Source organism: Cryptotermes secundus, unplaced genomic scaffold (genome assembly GCF_002891405.2).
Source record: "Cryptotermes secundus unplaced genomic scaffold, Csec_1.0 scaffold757, whole genome shotgun sequence".
NCBI lineage: Eukaryota > Metazoa > Arthropoda > Insecta > Blattodea > Kalotermitidae > Cryptotermes > Cryptotermes secundus.
Window position 1 is genome coordinate 283,881 of NW_019729905.1, and position 18,878 is coordinate 302,758.

General features: G+C 39.5%; 1 protein-coding gene across 1 annotated transcript in view; it reads left to right on the top strand.

Annotated features, from left to right (window-relative positions):
- LOC111865795 (calcineurin-binding protein cabin-1) overlaps positions 1–18,878 on the top strand; it is a 103,119-nt gene that overhangs the window by 23,106 nt on the left and 61,135 nt on the right. Inside the window, exons 12-15 of the mRNA XM_023854089.1 lie at positions 69–240; positions 8,882–9,006; positions 13,597–13,795; positions 16,387–16,537. Of these exons, the coding sequence (XP_023709857.1) occupies positions 69–240; positions 8,882–9,006; positions 13,597–13,795; positions 16,387–16,537 (647 nt within the window). The remainder of the gene's footprint in view (positions 1–68; positions 241–8,881; positions 9,007–13,596; positions 13,796–16,386; positions 16,538–18,878) is intronic.

An 18,878-nucleotide genomic window follows, 5' to 3' on the forward strand; every position in this document is an offset into this window, starting at 1 on the left:
GTTAATGAAGTTTTACTGTAGTTTGCTATTTTAATTATATGAGCAGTGTGCTTTATGTTTTTTTATAGGTACCAAGGCCAAATCCCAGCTGAATCAATAGGACAGTTGGTGCTTCTGTCAGGTCAGGAATGTTTATTTGGTGCGGAACATCTGAAATACATGCTGCGTCTGTATTGGCTGAAAGCTCATCTCTTCATGAATCAAGGGAATTCAGAGATTGCTATGCAGTCTTTACACACAGTAAGGAAATTTTTATTAGTACACGGTCTATATCATTTGTTGTTCCTTATCATTGGTGGATATAGGTACATGCTTTATGCCCCAGGGTAGTGTACAGGCCAACGAGTTCCAAAATTAAAAAGAATAAAATGATTTGAACTTTCTGTTGATTTCAGATAAAGAATGAAGTAATTGTTATAACTTATCATTTCATCACTACCAAGGAAAACTGTTATGGTTTTATTGTAAAAGCATTTACACACATTCCAATCATGTCATATGATCAGTAGTGCATTGTTTCTGTTCTTCATTTCTGTAACTCCCACATTAAAGTGTAATGGCTGTGGTATTCTGCAAGAATGGAAGCTGTCCTGCTGCACAGTGCTGATGTGTTAAGTTCCTCAACTGAACAGGACTACAGTTGTATAGTGTCTTGTTTGTTTTCATTCTTAGCCCTTTGTTTTGTGATACTGTCTGTGGTTTATTTTACTTTAATTGCAGCTGGCGTGTAAGGCTGACAACCCTACCGCCATCTTTGAGCTGATTGTCTAGATAATGTGGATCCCTCAACGTCTCACAACCCTATGGGCCTTCACGGCATGGTACAGGGATAGATTTTTTTTATATACATATGTGTTTTGAAAAGTGACTTAGTGAATAGGTATCTGTGAACATCATTACTTGAAAGTATAACATGAATCATAGTATGCATCTGGAATTGAAAAGCAGAAAAAGAATAGAGAAGAACAAGAGCAAGCAGAAAAACAGAAAAATAGTTTGTTTTTATATGAAACCTTTTTGTTGGGCTTATAATGAGTCAGAGACAACTGATGAAATGGCAGCTGTGACAGGTGCAAGTAGTAAAGGTGTGAAGACAAGAGAAACTGAAACACCAAGTTTTCAGCTTGTCACAAATCATGTGGCTGATTCAATCACTTTTCAAGGTAATGTATGTGTAGAGACTGAAACTATGTCTGCTGAAAAATCTGACTCCAGTCAGAATACAAGAGAAAACAGATTCTGCAGTGGTTCTCTATGTCAATGACAAAACTTTATTGCCTGATTTTTGTTCATCAGATATGATAGAATATTATGTCATAAACAAACCTGAAAATGTCACTTGAATTGAGGATTTGAAAAAGAAAAAATGAGGCATAAAGATGAAAATAGCTTAAAGGTATATAAGAAAAAAAAAACATTTTTATGTCATTTAGGAAAATGGATAAAAAAAAGACTGGTTGGTGTTTTGAAAAACATCCAGATGTGTATATTGTTATATTTCCAAATAACTTCTTGATGCCAGGAAAGCAACCATTTGCAGATAGATACTAAGGCTGGGCTTGAATATCAGAATTATTAAGGGGATATGAAACTTCAGAGATTTACATAAGGCAAAGCAACTGAAATGAAAGAACCAATTGACACATATTGGTGCAGTTTCAAACAGAATGCTAATATTTGTGCACATCTGTAAACATGAAGCTATTCTCAAGATTAGGACCTGCTTTCATAGTTCATGATGAGCCTGATTCTTCAGATTGTGAAGGCAGTTTCTTAGCCTGGCTGAATTTGATGGTTTTCTGAAATGACATCTGGAAAATTGTTGCTGTTGTGGTTCTGGTGCATCTAGTTATTTATATCAAGTTTGCAACAAGTTTCTTGTAATGGCTTCTTGATCATCTGTGAAAAACCTTTCATTCATTCATTTATTAACATTCCATGGATCCGTATATGGCTGGAAGAGGAGTGGATATATAAATAGTCAGTGACAACAAGACAAGTCACATCAGTTACATAAATACAAATTAATTATACTTAATCCATCACAGTTACTCACATTATTCGAGACAAATCACACTGATTAAATCATTAAACAGTTATAAAATGTATACGTAAAAGCATGCAACATATTACCATCAAACAAGACTACAATAATTTAACATAAGCAGCTGGATAAGGTCATCAATAAAGTCTATAAGGCTTTTTGGACATGCAGAAGCATCTCTGGTAAAACTTGGGGACTCCAGCCGCACATTATGCATTGGATATACACTGTGGTTGTAAGACCCATAATTACATATAGCGCCACAGTATGGTGGCCCAGAGTTAACCTTTAACGCCCGGACTTTTAAATTGCCGGCAGCTCCCTACGGCCGGAATTTAAATGGCCCTAAGTCTTTAACATTGCAGACTTTCGGAAAAAAATACATATTTTCCGTTCTATGCAACATCGGAATATGAACTAAAAAGAATCTGAAAGACAATAAAATTTTCTACATATACACAAAAGGGCAGGTTTTACAAATGAAAATTAACTGTGATTATTTTGTCATGAATTGCAAAATATAATCTTTATTATATACGTTATGAAATTCTAAAGACTTACCCCTTGTTTTTCTTCAACCTTGAATCGTGTTGGTGATGTAAATATGACGACACTATATGCAATAATATTTGGTTCGGACTGTACGTGGTTTGGACTTTGTCACTTCACAGTTTACACTCTGACACCCGCGTGTCCCACTCTCAAAGCAGTCCACGAGACACAGCGCAACATCACGCATTACAGTAGAAAAGCCTGCTCCTGCTTTTCTTCTCTATAGAACAAACATGACGTCTTTGTTTCCCATTAGCTGGCCAGCGTTTTGAATGTTTCACTTCCAGTCGACTCAGTTGGGCCCCAGATGAACTTGGCCTCCCCCGAGAAACGCCACTGACCGTGATATTCGCCTCATGTGATTGAAGAATCAAATCACGCACCAAAATTTCGTGGAATTTTTTGTGCATCGTTTTTCCATCACATGACTTGTGTAACAGATATGCATTGAGAATAGTCATATCTAGAAGGTGGAATAACAATTTCTTTGTCCACTTCCATGTCCTTTGAGCAATGTCATAGCTGTTCACCATTCTGTCAGATTTGTCCACAAAGCCCATGTGTGCATTGTAGTCTTCAATTACATGAGGTTTGATAGGATGGCCAGATTCATCTCGGAAGTTGCCATCCAGTGTAGGAAGGTGCATCGAGTTCTTCCAACTCTTCATCGGATTCATCTTCCATCAATATTTCCTCCAGTTCTTCAGCATCGAGGAATTTTGAGTATCTGGCTCGTTTTTGAGGTTCTATCTTGGGGGAGGGGGCTTCCAGCTAAATCCTATACTTTTTGATGATTGAAAAAGCGAGACTGTTAGGAACACTCGCAAAATTGTGATACAAAGTAATTGCAATAGCAGTCGAAAAGTGTCAGTCCGCCACTGATACCGAAAATCACAGTGACGAAGATGTCCTCACGCACAAAGTAACACTGGCTCAGTGGGTTTATACCCCTTCTGAGATACACAATAAAAATGATATACAAAGAAATAAAGGAGTCTGACACTGACTTCTTACTAATAACGAAATATTAGAAAATCCGCCACTGACGTCCTAACTGACAATTCAACACTGCAAACCAATCCATGAATTCGTCACACTTCCTTGAAAGCTCTGGTAGCACTGATATGTAAGCGCGCCACGAATATTTCCTTCTCTTAAGTTCTCAAAACAAAGCTGAACTCTATGGCTCACCAGGTCATAAACAGTCATATCTAAATGTAAATAGTTTCGAAACCGGTACCCTGATAAACAATTTCATTGTTCAGAGCTAACAAATAAACGTCTGTCATGAAAGTTCATGAGTTTGTTTGGGTTTCAAACCCAAGGTCAAACTGTGAGCACTCACAAAGGAAGCATGTGGCTTGCCACTCGGCCAGCCCGGCTTGCTACTTGCTGCCAATAATTATAAAATTCGGCCGTTAAAGGTTAAACTCAAGAGAAGCAAGGCAGAACTTAGCAAATTGCAAAGGTTGGCTTGCTTGGGTATCACAGGAGCAATTCGAACTTCTCCAACAGCTGCACTGGAGACACTCCTTGGACTCCCCCCACTGCATCTACAGTTGGAGGCAGAGGCCAGGGCAGGAATCTACCATCTCCAGTGCAGTGAACAATGGAAACCTAGATCTGATGTTTTCGGCCATGCATAAATAACTCAGGACATGAAAAAAGAACCCATATTACAAATGGGGTCTGACAAAATGATACTGAGACATGTACAGTATATGAAAAACCCTTCACAGTCAGATTTCCTGACAGGAGTGAATGGGAAGACGGGTTTCGGCCTGATAGAAAAGGGGGACTGATCTGGTAAACAGATGATTCCAAGATAAATAAGGGCACTGGAGCTGGTGCGTACTGCTATGGCACGAGGCGGAAACTTAGTTTCAGCCTTGGGTAGTACACGACAGTATTCCAGGCAGAAGTATATGCCATGTATTATGGAGAATCTAGATAGGAACTACAGAAATAGGAACATCTACATTCTATCCGACAGCCAAGCTGTACTTAAAGCGCTTGACAAACACCAGATCAACTCAAAATTAGTCTGGGATTGCCACCAAACTCTCATGGAACTGGCCAATCATAACAGGGTACAACTGATATGGGTGCCGGGGCATGAGGGTATTGCTGGAAACGAAACAGCAGACCAATTAGCTAAGACTGGAGCTGAACATCCGTTCATAGGACCTGAACCAGCCTGTGGCATCTCTATAGGAGTCATCAGAAAGGCAATCAGGGACTGGACAAATATGAATCACAAGAAATACTGGGGATCCTTAACTGGACTCACACAAGCAAAGGGCTCATGTGAGGACCCTCTACTAAACAAGAGAAGGAACTGTTGAAGTTAAACAGGAACCAGCTACGATGGGTGGTAGGACTACTTATAGGACACTGTCACCTCAAATGACACCTCTTCAAATTGGGACTAAGTAACAGTCCAACTTGTGAGAGGTGTCAAGAAGAAATCAAAACAGCCACACATATCCTGTGTGAATGTGAGGCCTTAGCTTGTTTAAGATTGCGCCACTTGGGTCAGTATTTTATGGAACCAAGTGATTATATCGATGTCCCCACATACAAGATCCTGCCCTTCATTTGAAGTGCAGAATTGTTGAGGGGATAATCAGAAGGGGAGGCACAACAGATCACTGTGGTCGCGGTGCAAGGGCCGAGAAGGCCCACTCCTTATACTTTCATTCATTCATTCATTCATTCATTCATTCATTCATTCAAGTGCTTTATGTCTTGCAGTTTGTGCATTAAACCAGCAAAATATAATTGCTTAGTGTGATGTGCGTGACTTCTCGATCTCCCTGTAGTATAGTTATAGCTAGCCAGGTGTATACCCATTCCAGTCTTTCTTGGAGGGTGTAAAAGTATTCTATTTACGTGGTGCAATCCAAAAGTACCCGAAATATGTTAATAAAAACTATTACATCATACCTAGATCCTATTCTGCCCCATCACCTTCAAAGTAGTCCCCTTGGGAGCGCATACACCAATCCCAGCGTTTCTGCCACTTTTCAAATGCATCCTGGAAGTCTTTCTTTGTTAGGGTGTTTAGTACCGTCTGTGTTTCCGCTTGAATTTCCTCAACTGTATCAAATCTTTGCCCCTTCAACTTGATTTTCATCTTGGGGAAGAGAAAGAAGTCGCATGGAGCTAAGTCTGGCGAGTACGGTGGGTGGGGAACAACTGCCATCTTGTTTTTAGCCAAAAATTCCTGCACAATGTAAGCCGTATGCAGTCGTGCGTTGTCATGGTGGAGTACCCAGTCATTCGTGCGCCACTTCTCTGGACGTTTTCTCCTCATGTCCTCCCTCAAACGCCTTAGAACATCGCGATAGAACTCTTTATTGGCTGTCTGACCAGGAGCAACGAACTCCTTATGAACAATCCTGTCAGTATCAAAAAAACAGATCAACATGGACTTAATGTTGCTCTTGACTTGTCGAGCTTTTTTTGGCCGAGGTGAAGAAGGGCTCTTCCATTGCGACGATTGCTGCTTGCTTTCAGGGTCGTAGCCATAAACCCAACTTTCGTCACCAGTGACAACCTTCGAAAGAAAGTTTGGATCCTCTTGAAGCTGTTGCTGAAGTTCCCTGCAGACTTCCAAGCGATGCTGCTTCTGTTCATTTTGCAGCAGTCGTGGCACAAACTTCGCCGCAATCCTCCTCATGTTCAGTTCCTCTGACAAAATTCGTTGACATGTACCATAACTTAGTCCCAAGGTGTTACAGAGGTCTTGGATGGTCAGTCTACGATCTTGCAGAATCAGATCCCTAACTTTCGCGACATTTTCTGGTGTTTTGCCCGTTGACGGCCGTCCCGAACAATCGTCGTCATCAGTCAATGTTCGGCCATTTTTAAAACGCTTATACCAGTCGTAAGTTTGTGTCTGGCCTAAACTGTTGTCACCAAAAGCTCGCTTGAACATTTGGTGCGTTTCTGCAGCAGGTTTCCCAAGTTTAGAACAAAACTTTATACAGACAAGCTGCTCTCTTGGGTCAGCCATCGCAAGACCGCAAACTCATGGAAACACAACAATGGAAATACGTTCACCAACAATAAACCCAACCACTCAACTCGACGCCGCTTGCCACACTGATTCAAGAAGGATGTGTGAGGAGACACCTAGCGGTAATTCGATGTACTCATAACCATTCGCATGCAAAATTCAAATTTCGGATACTTTTGAATTGCCCCATGTATATATGTGGTGGGCCTTCAAACACTTCAGTTTGACTTTACAGTGTAGTTCAAGAAGCACAGAGTTGCATAGTTTTGTGCAGGAGTTTGGTGAAAAAGTGTTTAGTACCAATGGGGAGATATTTATTGCAAGTTGTGTGACGTGAAAGTTACGGCACAAAAGCGATTTACTGTGCAGCAGCATTGTAAAACTTCTAAACATGTTAAATGTTTAAGCATATTATCTACAAAGGATAGCAAACAAAGCTTGTTGTTTAAAAGCAGTTGCACTTCTTCTCCTATTTCTTCTTCTTCTTCTTCTTCTTCTTCTTCAATGAATAATGGGTCACAATTTTTAAAGGATTTGTGTCAGTGGATGGTTTCTTTGAATATTTCAATAGAGCTATTACATAATTGGCACATCAGAAAATTTTTGGAGAAATGCACTTGTCATCCTATACCAAGTGAATCGACGTTAAGAAAAAATTATCTCTCTATATGTTATGGAGATTGATAAATAAGATTCGAACATCTGTTGCTGACAACACGATATGGGTTTCCTTGGATAAGACTTCTGACATAGATGGGCAGTATATCACGAACATTATAGTCGGGACCCTGAAACAAGATCAACCTGGAGAGATATTTCTTCTTAATTTATTAAGTTCTTGAAAGAGCAAATCATTTCACTCTAGCTGTCCTGTTGATAATTCCATGAACTTGTTGTGGTCCAATGGAATACAGCGAAATAATGTCCTCCTAGTAACAGATGCTGCTCCATACATGAGGAAGGCTACCAAAGGACTTCAAATGCTCTACCCAAAAATGATCCATATTACTTGTCTCGTTCATGCATTGCATAGAGTGGCTGAAGAAGTTCGAGGAAATTTTCCGGTTGTAGATAGGCTAATTTCAAATGGAAAGAAATATTCATCAAGGCCCCTCTTCGAGTACAAAAATTTAAAAAAGAAGCTCCTCTAGTGCCACTTCCTCCACAGCCGTTCATCACACGGTGGGGTACATGGTTGGACTCTGTGGCATATTATTGTGAACATTAGAGAACCATTGAGAAAGTGTTTAATGGCTTTGACAGCAGTGAGTCAACATCAATAAAAGCTGTCAAGGACTTACTCTCTACCTCTGGCACAAAATCTGACAGATATGAAGTCAAACATCTGTTCAGTTTCAAGTGCAATAACTTGCCTGGAAGCTGTAGGGACTGAACTCCGTGATGCGTTGTACACTGTAAAAGCATTGAGAATGAACAAAACCGATCTCGTGGTGAAGTAACAAGATTAGAACCAAAATGTAAAGTGTTCTTCATCGGAATGCTGGGTATTCAACAATATGCAAGATTGCAGATATACTTTCTGGTAAACCAGCAACATTTGAAGATGATCAAGAACTGTCACCAAACGACCTGACATTCTTCAGATATGCTCCTGTCAGAGTTTTTCCCAATTACAAAACTATCCTCAGTGGCAGTCAGCGATCTTTCAAATTTAAAAATTTGAAAATGCATGTAGTTATAAATTGCAATTGTAACAGTGAAAATTGAGACATGAATAACTTGTGTTACAGAAACATTGAAAACTGAGATCCGAATAAGTTTGTGCTCTTTTAAATAGCCAGTGTTGGTCTAAAATATGAACGCAAGTATCAGTATTAGAAAGAAAACAAAAAACGGTTTAATCCAATATGGAATGTCATATTTCCATCAGTTTTCTTTCCTTCAGAAACATAATAGGGCTAATTTGGTAAGTAGGGCCTACAATCATATATTCATCATTTTTATGCTTAAACTCTAGTAAAGGTTGTAATAAAAATTGTGAAAATATATGTCACATTTTACACTTTTTAGGTCATATTTGATATGATTTTGGGTCGTAAGTGCATACATATATTTATGGTTTTTAGGTCATAAAAATCTGGGTCCTAGTCATTACCATGAGAACATGAAGTCACAGAAATGGTCTTATGCGGATGTCATATTCTAAGTTAAAATATTGTTGATTGCATTATGAATACAATTTAAAAATCAATATGGCTGTTTCCATTGCTAATTCTGATATCACTGTGTCATGGCTTTCATAGATTTTGGGATACCTTGATGAGAGATGTGACACAGACAACATCGAAAAGGTTTTCCTGCCGAATTGCAAGCACCATAATTATATTAGCAGGGAAGTGGCACAGATATTGCTTACTGCTCTGACAAGGTATATATATTTTCTTTTGTGTGTTATATTATGATGCTGACAGTATCTGGACTATATAGCATTAATTGGTAGGAGAATAGATGAGTTGGAAAGGTTTTGAAAGAAAGTGGTTATGGCCTGAATTGAAGTACTGTATGAGCATACGTCTGAAAGACTGAGGAAAGCTGCAGTAAGCCTCGATCAGGATAGCTGCTATTGTGGCTGAGATTGGAGTGCCTCACACAGTTGAGTGCAGAGCATTACTGCTGGTATAATCTGCTCTGTAGGTAAATGTAAGTGATGAAGAATGCCGTTTTCTGGGGTGTGGCTCTGTGTACGTAGATAACGTCACGTTCTCTATTTTTTTTAGAATACCAGACGATGTACAAAGTCCAAAAACCTTGTAATTCCAGATACTTTATCATCCTTACACTACAAAATTTGGAACCTGAACATGCCTCAAATGTCTGCCCTTGTCAGCCTGCCTGCCATGATCTCTATATTATATTTGAAGACAGCCTGGCAGTTCACAAGCTGGTTTCCTTGGTATTACTGTGGAGTGCCTGCAGGAAACAAGCTGTTTATTTAAATATAGCTGAAAGGCTTAACTCTTGATGTCCAGTTTTTATCTGGAACTTATAAGTTTAAAAATGCATTANGTGAGTTGAGGGACACCTACTCTGTTGGGTCCCATAGAAAAAGCTAATCTCAGTCACCTTCAGTGAAACAGACCTAGTTTCTGAAATGTCATGTTCTCTATTTTTTTAGAATACCAGACGATGTACAAAGTCCAAAAACCTTGTAATTCCAGATACTTTATCATCCTTACACTACAAAATTTGGAACCTGAACATGCCTCAAATGTCTGCCCTTGTCAGCCTGCCTGCCATGATCTCTATATTATATTTGAAGACAGCCTGGCAGTTCACAAGCTGGTTTCCTTGGTATTACTGTGGAGTGCCTGCAGGAAACAAGCTGTTTATTTAAATATAGCTGAAAGGCTTAACTCTTGATGTCCAGTTTTTATCTGGAACTTATAAGTTTAAAAATGCATTAAATAGAGTTTGTTTTTTGAAACATCATTTCAGAAAATTAAGACTGAAAAGCAGGCTGTTAGCTAATACACCTGGGGGTTAAGCACCATCTTTTAGAGACTGAACATATTCTCCAGGTTCTGTACTAAAATGGTCATTTTCTCCTCTGTTTTTAGCAACTAGGTTTTGTGTAGTGATAAACTTGTATTCAAGAACTACACAGTTCAGACATTGGCCACAGAACTGACCATCATAAATATTTGCCTGCCTTTCCTCATCTGCAGTACCTTGAAATAGGTTATGGCTTCTTGCTCTGATGTGTGCTGCAAGTTGTGATTTGTAATAATTTTAGGGTCCTGAAATATGTTATATAGTCCCGTTTAAAATGATGATGCTATTTTCTCATTGGAGAGTACCTTCTTCTAGTATTTGATGCCATGTAGCCCAATAGAGGTTCACTGATGTTTTGAAGGAATGTCAGTGAACTTGTATATGGCATCACATCCCAAAAGATGGTAGTTTTCATATTCACTGCTGTGAGAACCTCATATGCAACATAATGAGCATTATTGTTTGTCATATCTGTTTTAAGCTGCACTTTCTTGCTATCATTGAACACTACTTTGGTTGTGCCGCTTGCTTTAATTCTATCCTATCCTTTTTATCTTCAACCTTACTCCTACCAGCTGTGGATGGATGAATGACATAAAACTGTATGCATACACACTGATAATGAGAAATATGAAACTCATGTCAGGGACTGTGCCATTGCTCAAATTAATGGTTAAATCACCTGCTTCCCACTACAGTGGCTCAGGTTTTGTTACAGATCAGTTCTTAATGGGGCTTGTGATGGACATATTGACAATGGGCAGGTTTCCTGAGTACTTCAGTTTCCTCTACCAATTCTCATTCCACCAGTTCCTTCACATTCCTTAATTATCCTATCATCTGATGCTCTGTTGTCTTGATAGTGATGGCCTCATTAAATAACCAGCTACAAGAGAAGCTCCTGCCATTTGTTGTTTCTATCCATGAACTACTAGAAGAGATGTTGAAAAGAGCAAAGAACAGATATAACACTCAGCACACACTTATAATTTGGTGGTGGATATGTTCTGACACTGGAACTGAGTGAGAAAATTAAAATATCAGAAGCCTTTGAACAGGGGACAGGTAAGGCTTAGTACATGAAGCTTAACTTTGAAACACTTTCATATAGCTAGGGATCTCTGCATTGGTGTATACTACATCATCGCCACACAAAATTGCAGACATGTTCATTTTCATAAAGATACATTTATAACAGATTTAATCCTTAAGCATAACAAGCATCTGATATGCTCCATCCTGCATGTAACTATCTTTTTGGGCCCATATACTTTCCCCATATTTCTAAATAGCTTCTCTTTGGTTCTTTTCACAAGGATGAGAGATCAGCTTCACATCCACATAGTAAAGTATAAGTTTATACTTTCACATACACAGTGTGTCCAGGTTCTGTTAGGACTGTGTTCATTAAAAATACAAGATGTGAATTATTTTCAAAATTTCACTCTTTTTATTCAAAATAGTCTCCTTCTTAATCAATACATAGCTGGAATCGATTGAAAAGTTTCGAAAACAGTCACTTTACTCCTTTTGTGGAATCGCATTTAAAACTGTGGTACATTCCCTTTGGATGTCCTGGATGGTGTCATGACAGTCTCCTTTCATCGCCAACTTAACTTTTGGGAACAACCAGAAATCTGCTGGAGCCAAATCTGGTGAATATGGAGGATGATGAAGGACTGTGATCCCTTTTCTGGCCAAAAAATCGCGCATGATCTTCAATTTGTGGGTGGGGCATTGTTGTGGAGGAGCAACCAGGAACCTTGCTCTCGATATTAAGGTCGAATTTGAAGAATTCTCACCCACAAACGATTGAGGACTCCGAGATAATAATCAGAATTCACTGTTTGACTTTCTAGCAGAAATACCTTGTGAATCATTCCTTTGGAATCGAAGAAAACGGTTAGCAGTGTCTTTACTCGACTCTTTTGCATATACACTTTCTTTGGTTTTGGCTGGTTTCTTTGGGCTCAACCACGCTGCACTTTGCCACTATGTGAGAGGCTCATACTGAAAACACCATGGCTTGTCACCAGTAATAATCAATTTTGTATCACTTTGGGCCAACCGTAACATGTCTTTGCAGTGTTCCACTCTGGCATGTTTTTCATCACCTGACAGCGCGTGCGGTACAAATCACCCACAGACCTGCCATTTGTCCAAATCCTCGGTCAAAATTTGATGCACAGTACTTTTTGGTATTCCCAAAAGCTCCTAGATGAGTCTTGCAGAAACACATCTGTCTGATGCGATGCAAGGATTTCGGTAACTTTTTTCACATTTTCTTCAGTGCAACTTGTTCTCTGCTTTGATGCACATGGAGCATCTTCAGTGTCCTCCCTTCCATCATGAAAAGCAACATACCATCGAAAAATGTTCAAGCGATTCAAACAATCACTACCATACACACTTTTCATCATTTTGTACACTTCTCTGGCTGTTCAAACAAGATTTGATGTTGGCTCCGTTCAACTGCCATTTTCCGACGAGCGTCAGAACAGTACTGTGACATTCAAGGTCAGGATACATGATGCAGCGATGCTTGCACTTTAAAATTATAGACAGCCACAGCTGAAACTTCGAGAATCTTAACACTACAACTCACCAACAGATGGCATTGCAGGGCAAAATTAAAAAAAAAATAGTCTCAATGGATCCTGGACACACTGTGTATTTAAACTAAATGATTTTTTGGATGCAGGTTAAGAAAATAAAGTATTCTAAACTGAATGATATGACACATTTTCTGAGTTTTGCCTTCTTTTTATGGACCGGGATAATTCAAAAGGTATAGCAACTTGTTCCAGGCTGAGTGGCTGACAGGTCGGAATTTGAGTTCTGGTAAGGGCAAGATTTTTCTACTCTCCATGTCATCCAGGCCAGTTCTGGAGTCCATCCAGCCTCTTTTGCAGTGGGTACTGGAGGTTGTTCCCCACTGACCTCCATTTAGTGCCAAGGTCAAGAATAAGTAGATCTATACATCCACTCCACAATCCATCTTCATGGCATGATGCTTAATTAGTTAAGCTCGGGGACAACCTCATGAATATAATTTATGTTTGTGTCATAAATACCAAGCCGCATTTTTATAAGATTTATTTACAGTTGAATTATTATGATTTAATTTTTTCCATTTTGTGCATCCTGTTGTGTTGTTATATTCAATTCTTTATTGGAGTCCGTCTTAACACAACAACATAACAGTCAAGGTTAATATCACCTTAGCTACATATTTCAGCTTTACGAGTACTATCACAGTGAAATTGCAGTTCAATGATGTGTGAATATAGTAATCATGTGTTTTGCCTGATGATGGCATTAAAAGCCGAAACATGTAGCTAAAGTAATGTTAACCTTGACCATTATGATGTGTTAAGACAGACCAATAAAGGCTTGTATATTATGATTTAGTCTTCATCATGAGACATAAACATGTTCCCAGTTCTAAATTTATCTGATTTTTCAGAAACCAGAGTTTATATGAAGTTCAGCAGCTGTATGATGAACAGCAGTATGATAAACTGGTAGAAATTCTTCAGGAGACTTTCCACTATTCGCAGCAGTCACAGCTTCCATCTGCTTTAATCAACAACAATGCTTGTCCAGACCGTGCTACACAACTTGCAATGTTAATGGATGCACTCTGGCAGTTGAAGAGATATCAGGTACTGTATATTATAATGTTGGTTGTTTGTGACTTGTTGAACAGGCACAAGAAAGGATTCAGGGGAGCATTTCAGTCATGTAATCTATTGCATCTTCATTGATGAATTTTAGTATCATTGGTGGTCATTCTTTCTACACGTGTTAAGAAGTAAGTACTAAAAGAGTTAGCTGTACATTTAGGATTGTTTATGATATCAGTTATCATCATTGATGAACTTTATTCCGCTGTAGAATATTTACTGTTCCAAGTTTTAAAGTTTTATGGACTGTTTTTACTTTGTTATTGCAGTGTGATGCCTGTGTTTTTTTTCTTGCATACATTTGGCCTTTAATAGTTTAAATTAAAAGTTTGGTTTTTTATTACATGGCTGTTATAGTTGCTCAGGGGCATGTGGTAGTGTAGTTGGTTGAGGCACTATGGCCCTGGAGCCAACTCAGCCTATAACAGAACCGAGTATCAGAAATTTTCCCGGAGGGTAAAGGGCAGCAGGTGCATATGGCTGACAACCTTACCATCATCTGTGAGCCGATTGTCTGGAAAATGTGGGAGCCTCGACATCTCAGAGCCCTATGAGCCTTCACAGGCTGTTACAGGGATATTTTTACCTTACCTTGTGGTATGGCATTGCCCTGAAATAACACAAATTTATGTCAGCAAGACCTACAGTTCTGTGCATTATGGAGGATTCCTAATAGACTGTATGGTTACAGCAGGAACCTAAATAACTTTATAGCCTCTCTGCACCTACTGTAAGCCATAAAATGTTCCTGAAGAGTCATGTAAATTTAATGAAGCTATTTGCTGGCTGCTGCCATGTTTCTGAAGGCACTTATATTAAGTCTTAATGACTTGCTGACTTGCCTAAATTGTGCATGGATACAGCTATATTTTAAGTAATTCTTGAGAATACACCAACCCAATTAAGAGTAGGTTGCAACCTCGTCAGGTGGCACAGTCTGCAATTTGAGAAACCATGTTACTGTAAAATCCCTTTTTAACGAATGTCTAGGGGAATGGTTTTTCTTTCACTGAATAGTGGTTGTGCAATGATTACATCTTTTAAGTGCTGATTGTAACTAATTCTAAACTTTTCAAGAACTTGGTTGTCTTCTTCCTCATAGACACTGTAATGAACAATAAACAAAATAATAATATTGACAGAGTTCAGAACTCTCATACATCACCACCGTCGAAGATTGCAGTTGAAAGTGATGATTGGTGGCAAAGAGAGAACTTGAATATCGGTTTTCATTTCAACCATGATCACACGATATTAACATATGAAGATCAAACATTTCTAATGCTAAATGCAGGGTATTTACTAAATCAAAATTCACCAAATACAGAGAATAATACATTGTTTATATGGTACTTTGGTTTGGACCACAATAAATATTCACTAAATAATGGAATTTCACTATTAAAATTATATCGTTTCAGTGTACTGTGATTGAAATTTTTGTTTCTTGAGCTGTAATTGAAATGTAGCTTGGTGACTGAATATGATGCTGCCTCATTTCATTCCTTAAATATTGTGGTGTGCCACCTAAAAGCCAGCAGACATCCATTGTTAGACAATGGCTCGGTATCCATGGTTTCATATCATTGTCAGGGTGACAATGAAACAGGTTCACATGACAACACGTACAAATCAGACGTTACCACAGAAATGAAAGCCAGGACTATTGCAGTTTCTGCTGTAGTGAAAACAGCTACTGGTGCATAGAGCACGTGAAACGGAACCCTTAAAGAAGGGGTCTTCTAGGCCATCCAACTGTCAGTTACAACATGCCAAGAAAGGTCAGAATTGAGGACACGGAACAGAGGAGAATTGAGAAGAGGTCAGACCAGAACAGAGGCGAACAGAGCAGAGCTAAGAGCAGAAGAAACCATCTCAGCTAAGGAACAGAAGACAACAGACTAGTCAGATTGCATCATTTGGAAAACGTTATTTCTGAGTGATTATAATTGCAATTGTAAACAACTTATCCAATAAACAACTTCATCTAATTGGGAGCCAATTAATGTCTTGTTGCATTACCAGGACACATGACAATATCAAGGCAGTCCCCTGCATATGCGAGAGAAGAGAGTATTTGTATGGCCTAAGTCATGACCTTCTAAAGAGAAGACCCCAAGTTATAAACCAGCTGCATTCCACAAGTCCTTTCTTACAACTTGGTTTGTAACTCTAATGTAGGAAAACCTCTTCACCATTCAGATAATAGTGATAATAATTCGTGTGTTGAAGATTACTGTATTCTGGGGCATATTGCCTTGTAGTCCACTGAATGTCAATTGACATCTTGGAGGAACATCTCCATGTTCATGGTCAAAGAATAATCCTAGCAAGGAATCAGTGTGCAAGCAGTTCTCAAGTAAAGCGATCTTCTTAAGGCTCTGCTTACCCCCTGCTTCCATGCTGATTTCTTACTCAGTATATTCTTTGACCCTGAAGATGGAGGTGGTATGTTCCTCCATAACATCAGTGGACTTTCGAGAGACTACTCACAATTGTATCCCAGAAGATAGTACTCTTCATAACCACTGCTGTGAAAACTACAGATGCTATGTAACCTGTATGTTTAGGATTGTTTCTTCTGGGGAGAGGCATGCTGCAATGAAGCTCTACACAAGTACCTGAATTCTGAGGACAAAGAACAGAGCAAGTGGGCATCTACTGTTGAAAAACTACTTTCCGGCCTGGAATCCTGTGTGAACAAGGCTGGACTTTCAGTTAGTAAGTATTCGTAAAACACTGCATGGCTGGAAGAAAGATAACACCATTGATATTTGAGCTCAAGACTGCAACCTTGTGACTCACTACCAATTTACTCTATGCCTTATGTAGTAGAAGTATACAGGGTGTTTCACGACCTTAGGGCATAACTGTAGGAGGTGATTTCCTAGGTCTTTGTGATAAAAAAAAGTTCATATAAACATGTGTCCGATTTTGGACGGTTATGGAGTTATGACCGTTTCTTCATTCCCGTACACGCCCTCGTGTGAACAGTGTCCATCATCTGGCAGGTCACTATTTTTAGCCAGCTACAGACAGCGTTCTCGTTATCTTGACACTTGAGAGGTACCTAAGGCATGGTGGGTTGATATGTCCGGCCACGGCTAGTGTGGTGGCTACTGGTGTTCAGAACAGTTCTCATCTCGGTGTGTCTGTTACGTTCAAGATGCCATTTACATTTTCATTTGAGGAGTATGCAGATATAATTTATATGTACAGGTTTTGTGACGGTAACTCAGTTCTTGCCTTAGCTGAATATCAGCAACGGTTTCCGAATCGTAGAATACCAAACCGGAGAATGTTTACTGGAGTTTACCAGGCATTGCAAGATACAGGTAGACTTCCCAGCATTTGTATTGCAGCCGAGCGTGGTGTTAATGAAGGCGTCAGTGAAGAAGGCATTGTTCGTATGGTACACCGCAGTCCACGTACGAGTACGCAAAGAATTGCCAGCCAGGTCTCCAGACTTAAGGCCACTGGATTATTGTGTGTGGGGATGGATGAAAGAACTGGTTTACAATGTGAAGGTGGCAACGCGAGATGCTTTGCTCGGTCGCATTCTGGATGCCGCTGACCACATAAGAAACAGCCAGCTGAAGCTGCTACCTGCGCGGTTCACAACCGAGCGACAGCCCGTGTTGCGGCCTGCAGTCTCATTTTCGAAAATCAGCTTTAAGCACCAATAAATTAAAATTAAAGGTAATTTCACGAAGTTAACATTACATTCATACTTTAACCTCTAAGAGACGGGCCATTTAAATTCCGGTAATGGCAGCGGGACGGAGTTAATTTAAATGCCCGCCATTGTAGAGTAATAAAAATTGTAATCATGTTACTCAAAATGCTGTGATTTCTACAATTTTTATGATGAACGAAATAAACGCTACTTTTATCTAGAAAGAATATAGAATCAGATACTGTAATTTACAGATTTTAGAATCTGTAAAAATTGTTACATTGATTCCAAAAAAAAAATTTTTTTCCCAATTTTGAGTGTCTGTCCACAAATATGCAGAAAGTTTCTGCAGAAAACGTTTCTGCAGTATAAATGCATGCTGCTGACATCCTCTTTTCCTATGTCTTATCTTTCAAAAGGGGAGGAAGGTAATGTTTGTACTACACATTCTCCAGTCATGTCGTAACCTTTCTACTATTGCACGAGTGGGCTCAAGTCTTATCGTACTTTGTACTTCAGAAATTCTGCCTGTTTATATCTCGGGCTAGCCACACAGAGGTACTCTTCTTGGAATAGCCCCGCAATGCCTTTCAGTCTCGTCTGTACCGCATTATGAATCAGTGTGATTTATGAGCGGCCTCTCAATTTTGGCTTCTTCCATGCAAAATGGGGCCATGGTGATAGTTCAGATTGCGATGTTTTATAAGTGTTATGGTTCTGTTTACATCTCGGACTAAACACGCAGAGCTACTGTTCTTGGAATAGCCTCGCAATGCCTTTCAGTCTTGTCTGTACCGCATTCTGAATCGATGTAATTTATGAGCGGCCTCTCAATATCGGCTTCTTCCATGTGAAATGGGGCCATAGTGGATAGTTGAAATTGCGATGTTTTATAAGCGATACGATTAGAATTGTCCTTCAGAAACCCTGACTGTGCATATCTCAAACTAACCACACAGAGTTACTGTTCTCGGCATAGCCCTGCACTACCAGAACGTTCTAGCCTAGTGCATTGTGTTGTGAATAAAACATTGCAATTTAAACTAGCCAGTATGGCCTCATTTCACTTGGAAGAAGACGAAATTGAGAAGCAGCTGATTATTGACACCGATTCAGACTGCGGTACAGAAAATTCTGATAGTGGCAAGGAAACAACGGGCTCAGAACCCGAAGTTGACGAAGACCCATCATCTTCGTCGGCAACCTGGGGACCACCACACCAGCATGGCAGGAGGCGTGTGAATAATTATTCTGGTGGAGCTGTGGGGTTAAATATCAGTGAAGCTCTACACGTAAATAAGGATTCCACCCCTTTCTGCATTTTCATGCTGTACTTCGCAGGGATTATCTGTCTGCTGGTGGAAGAGACGAATAGGTACTACCACC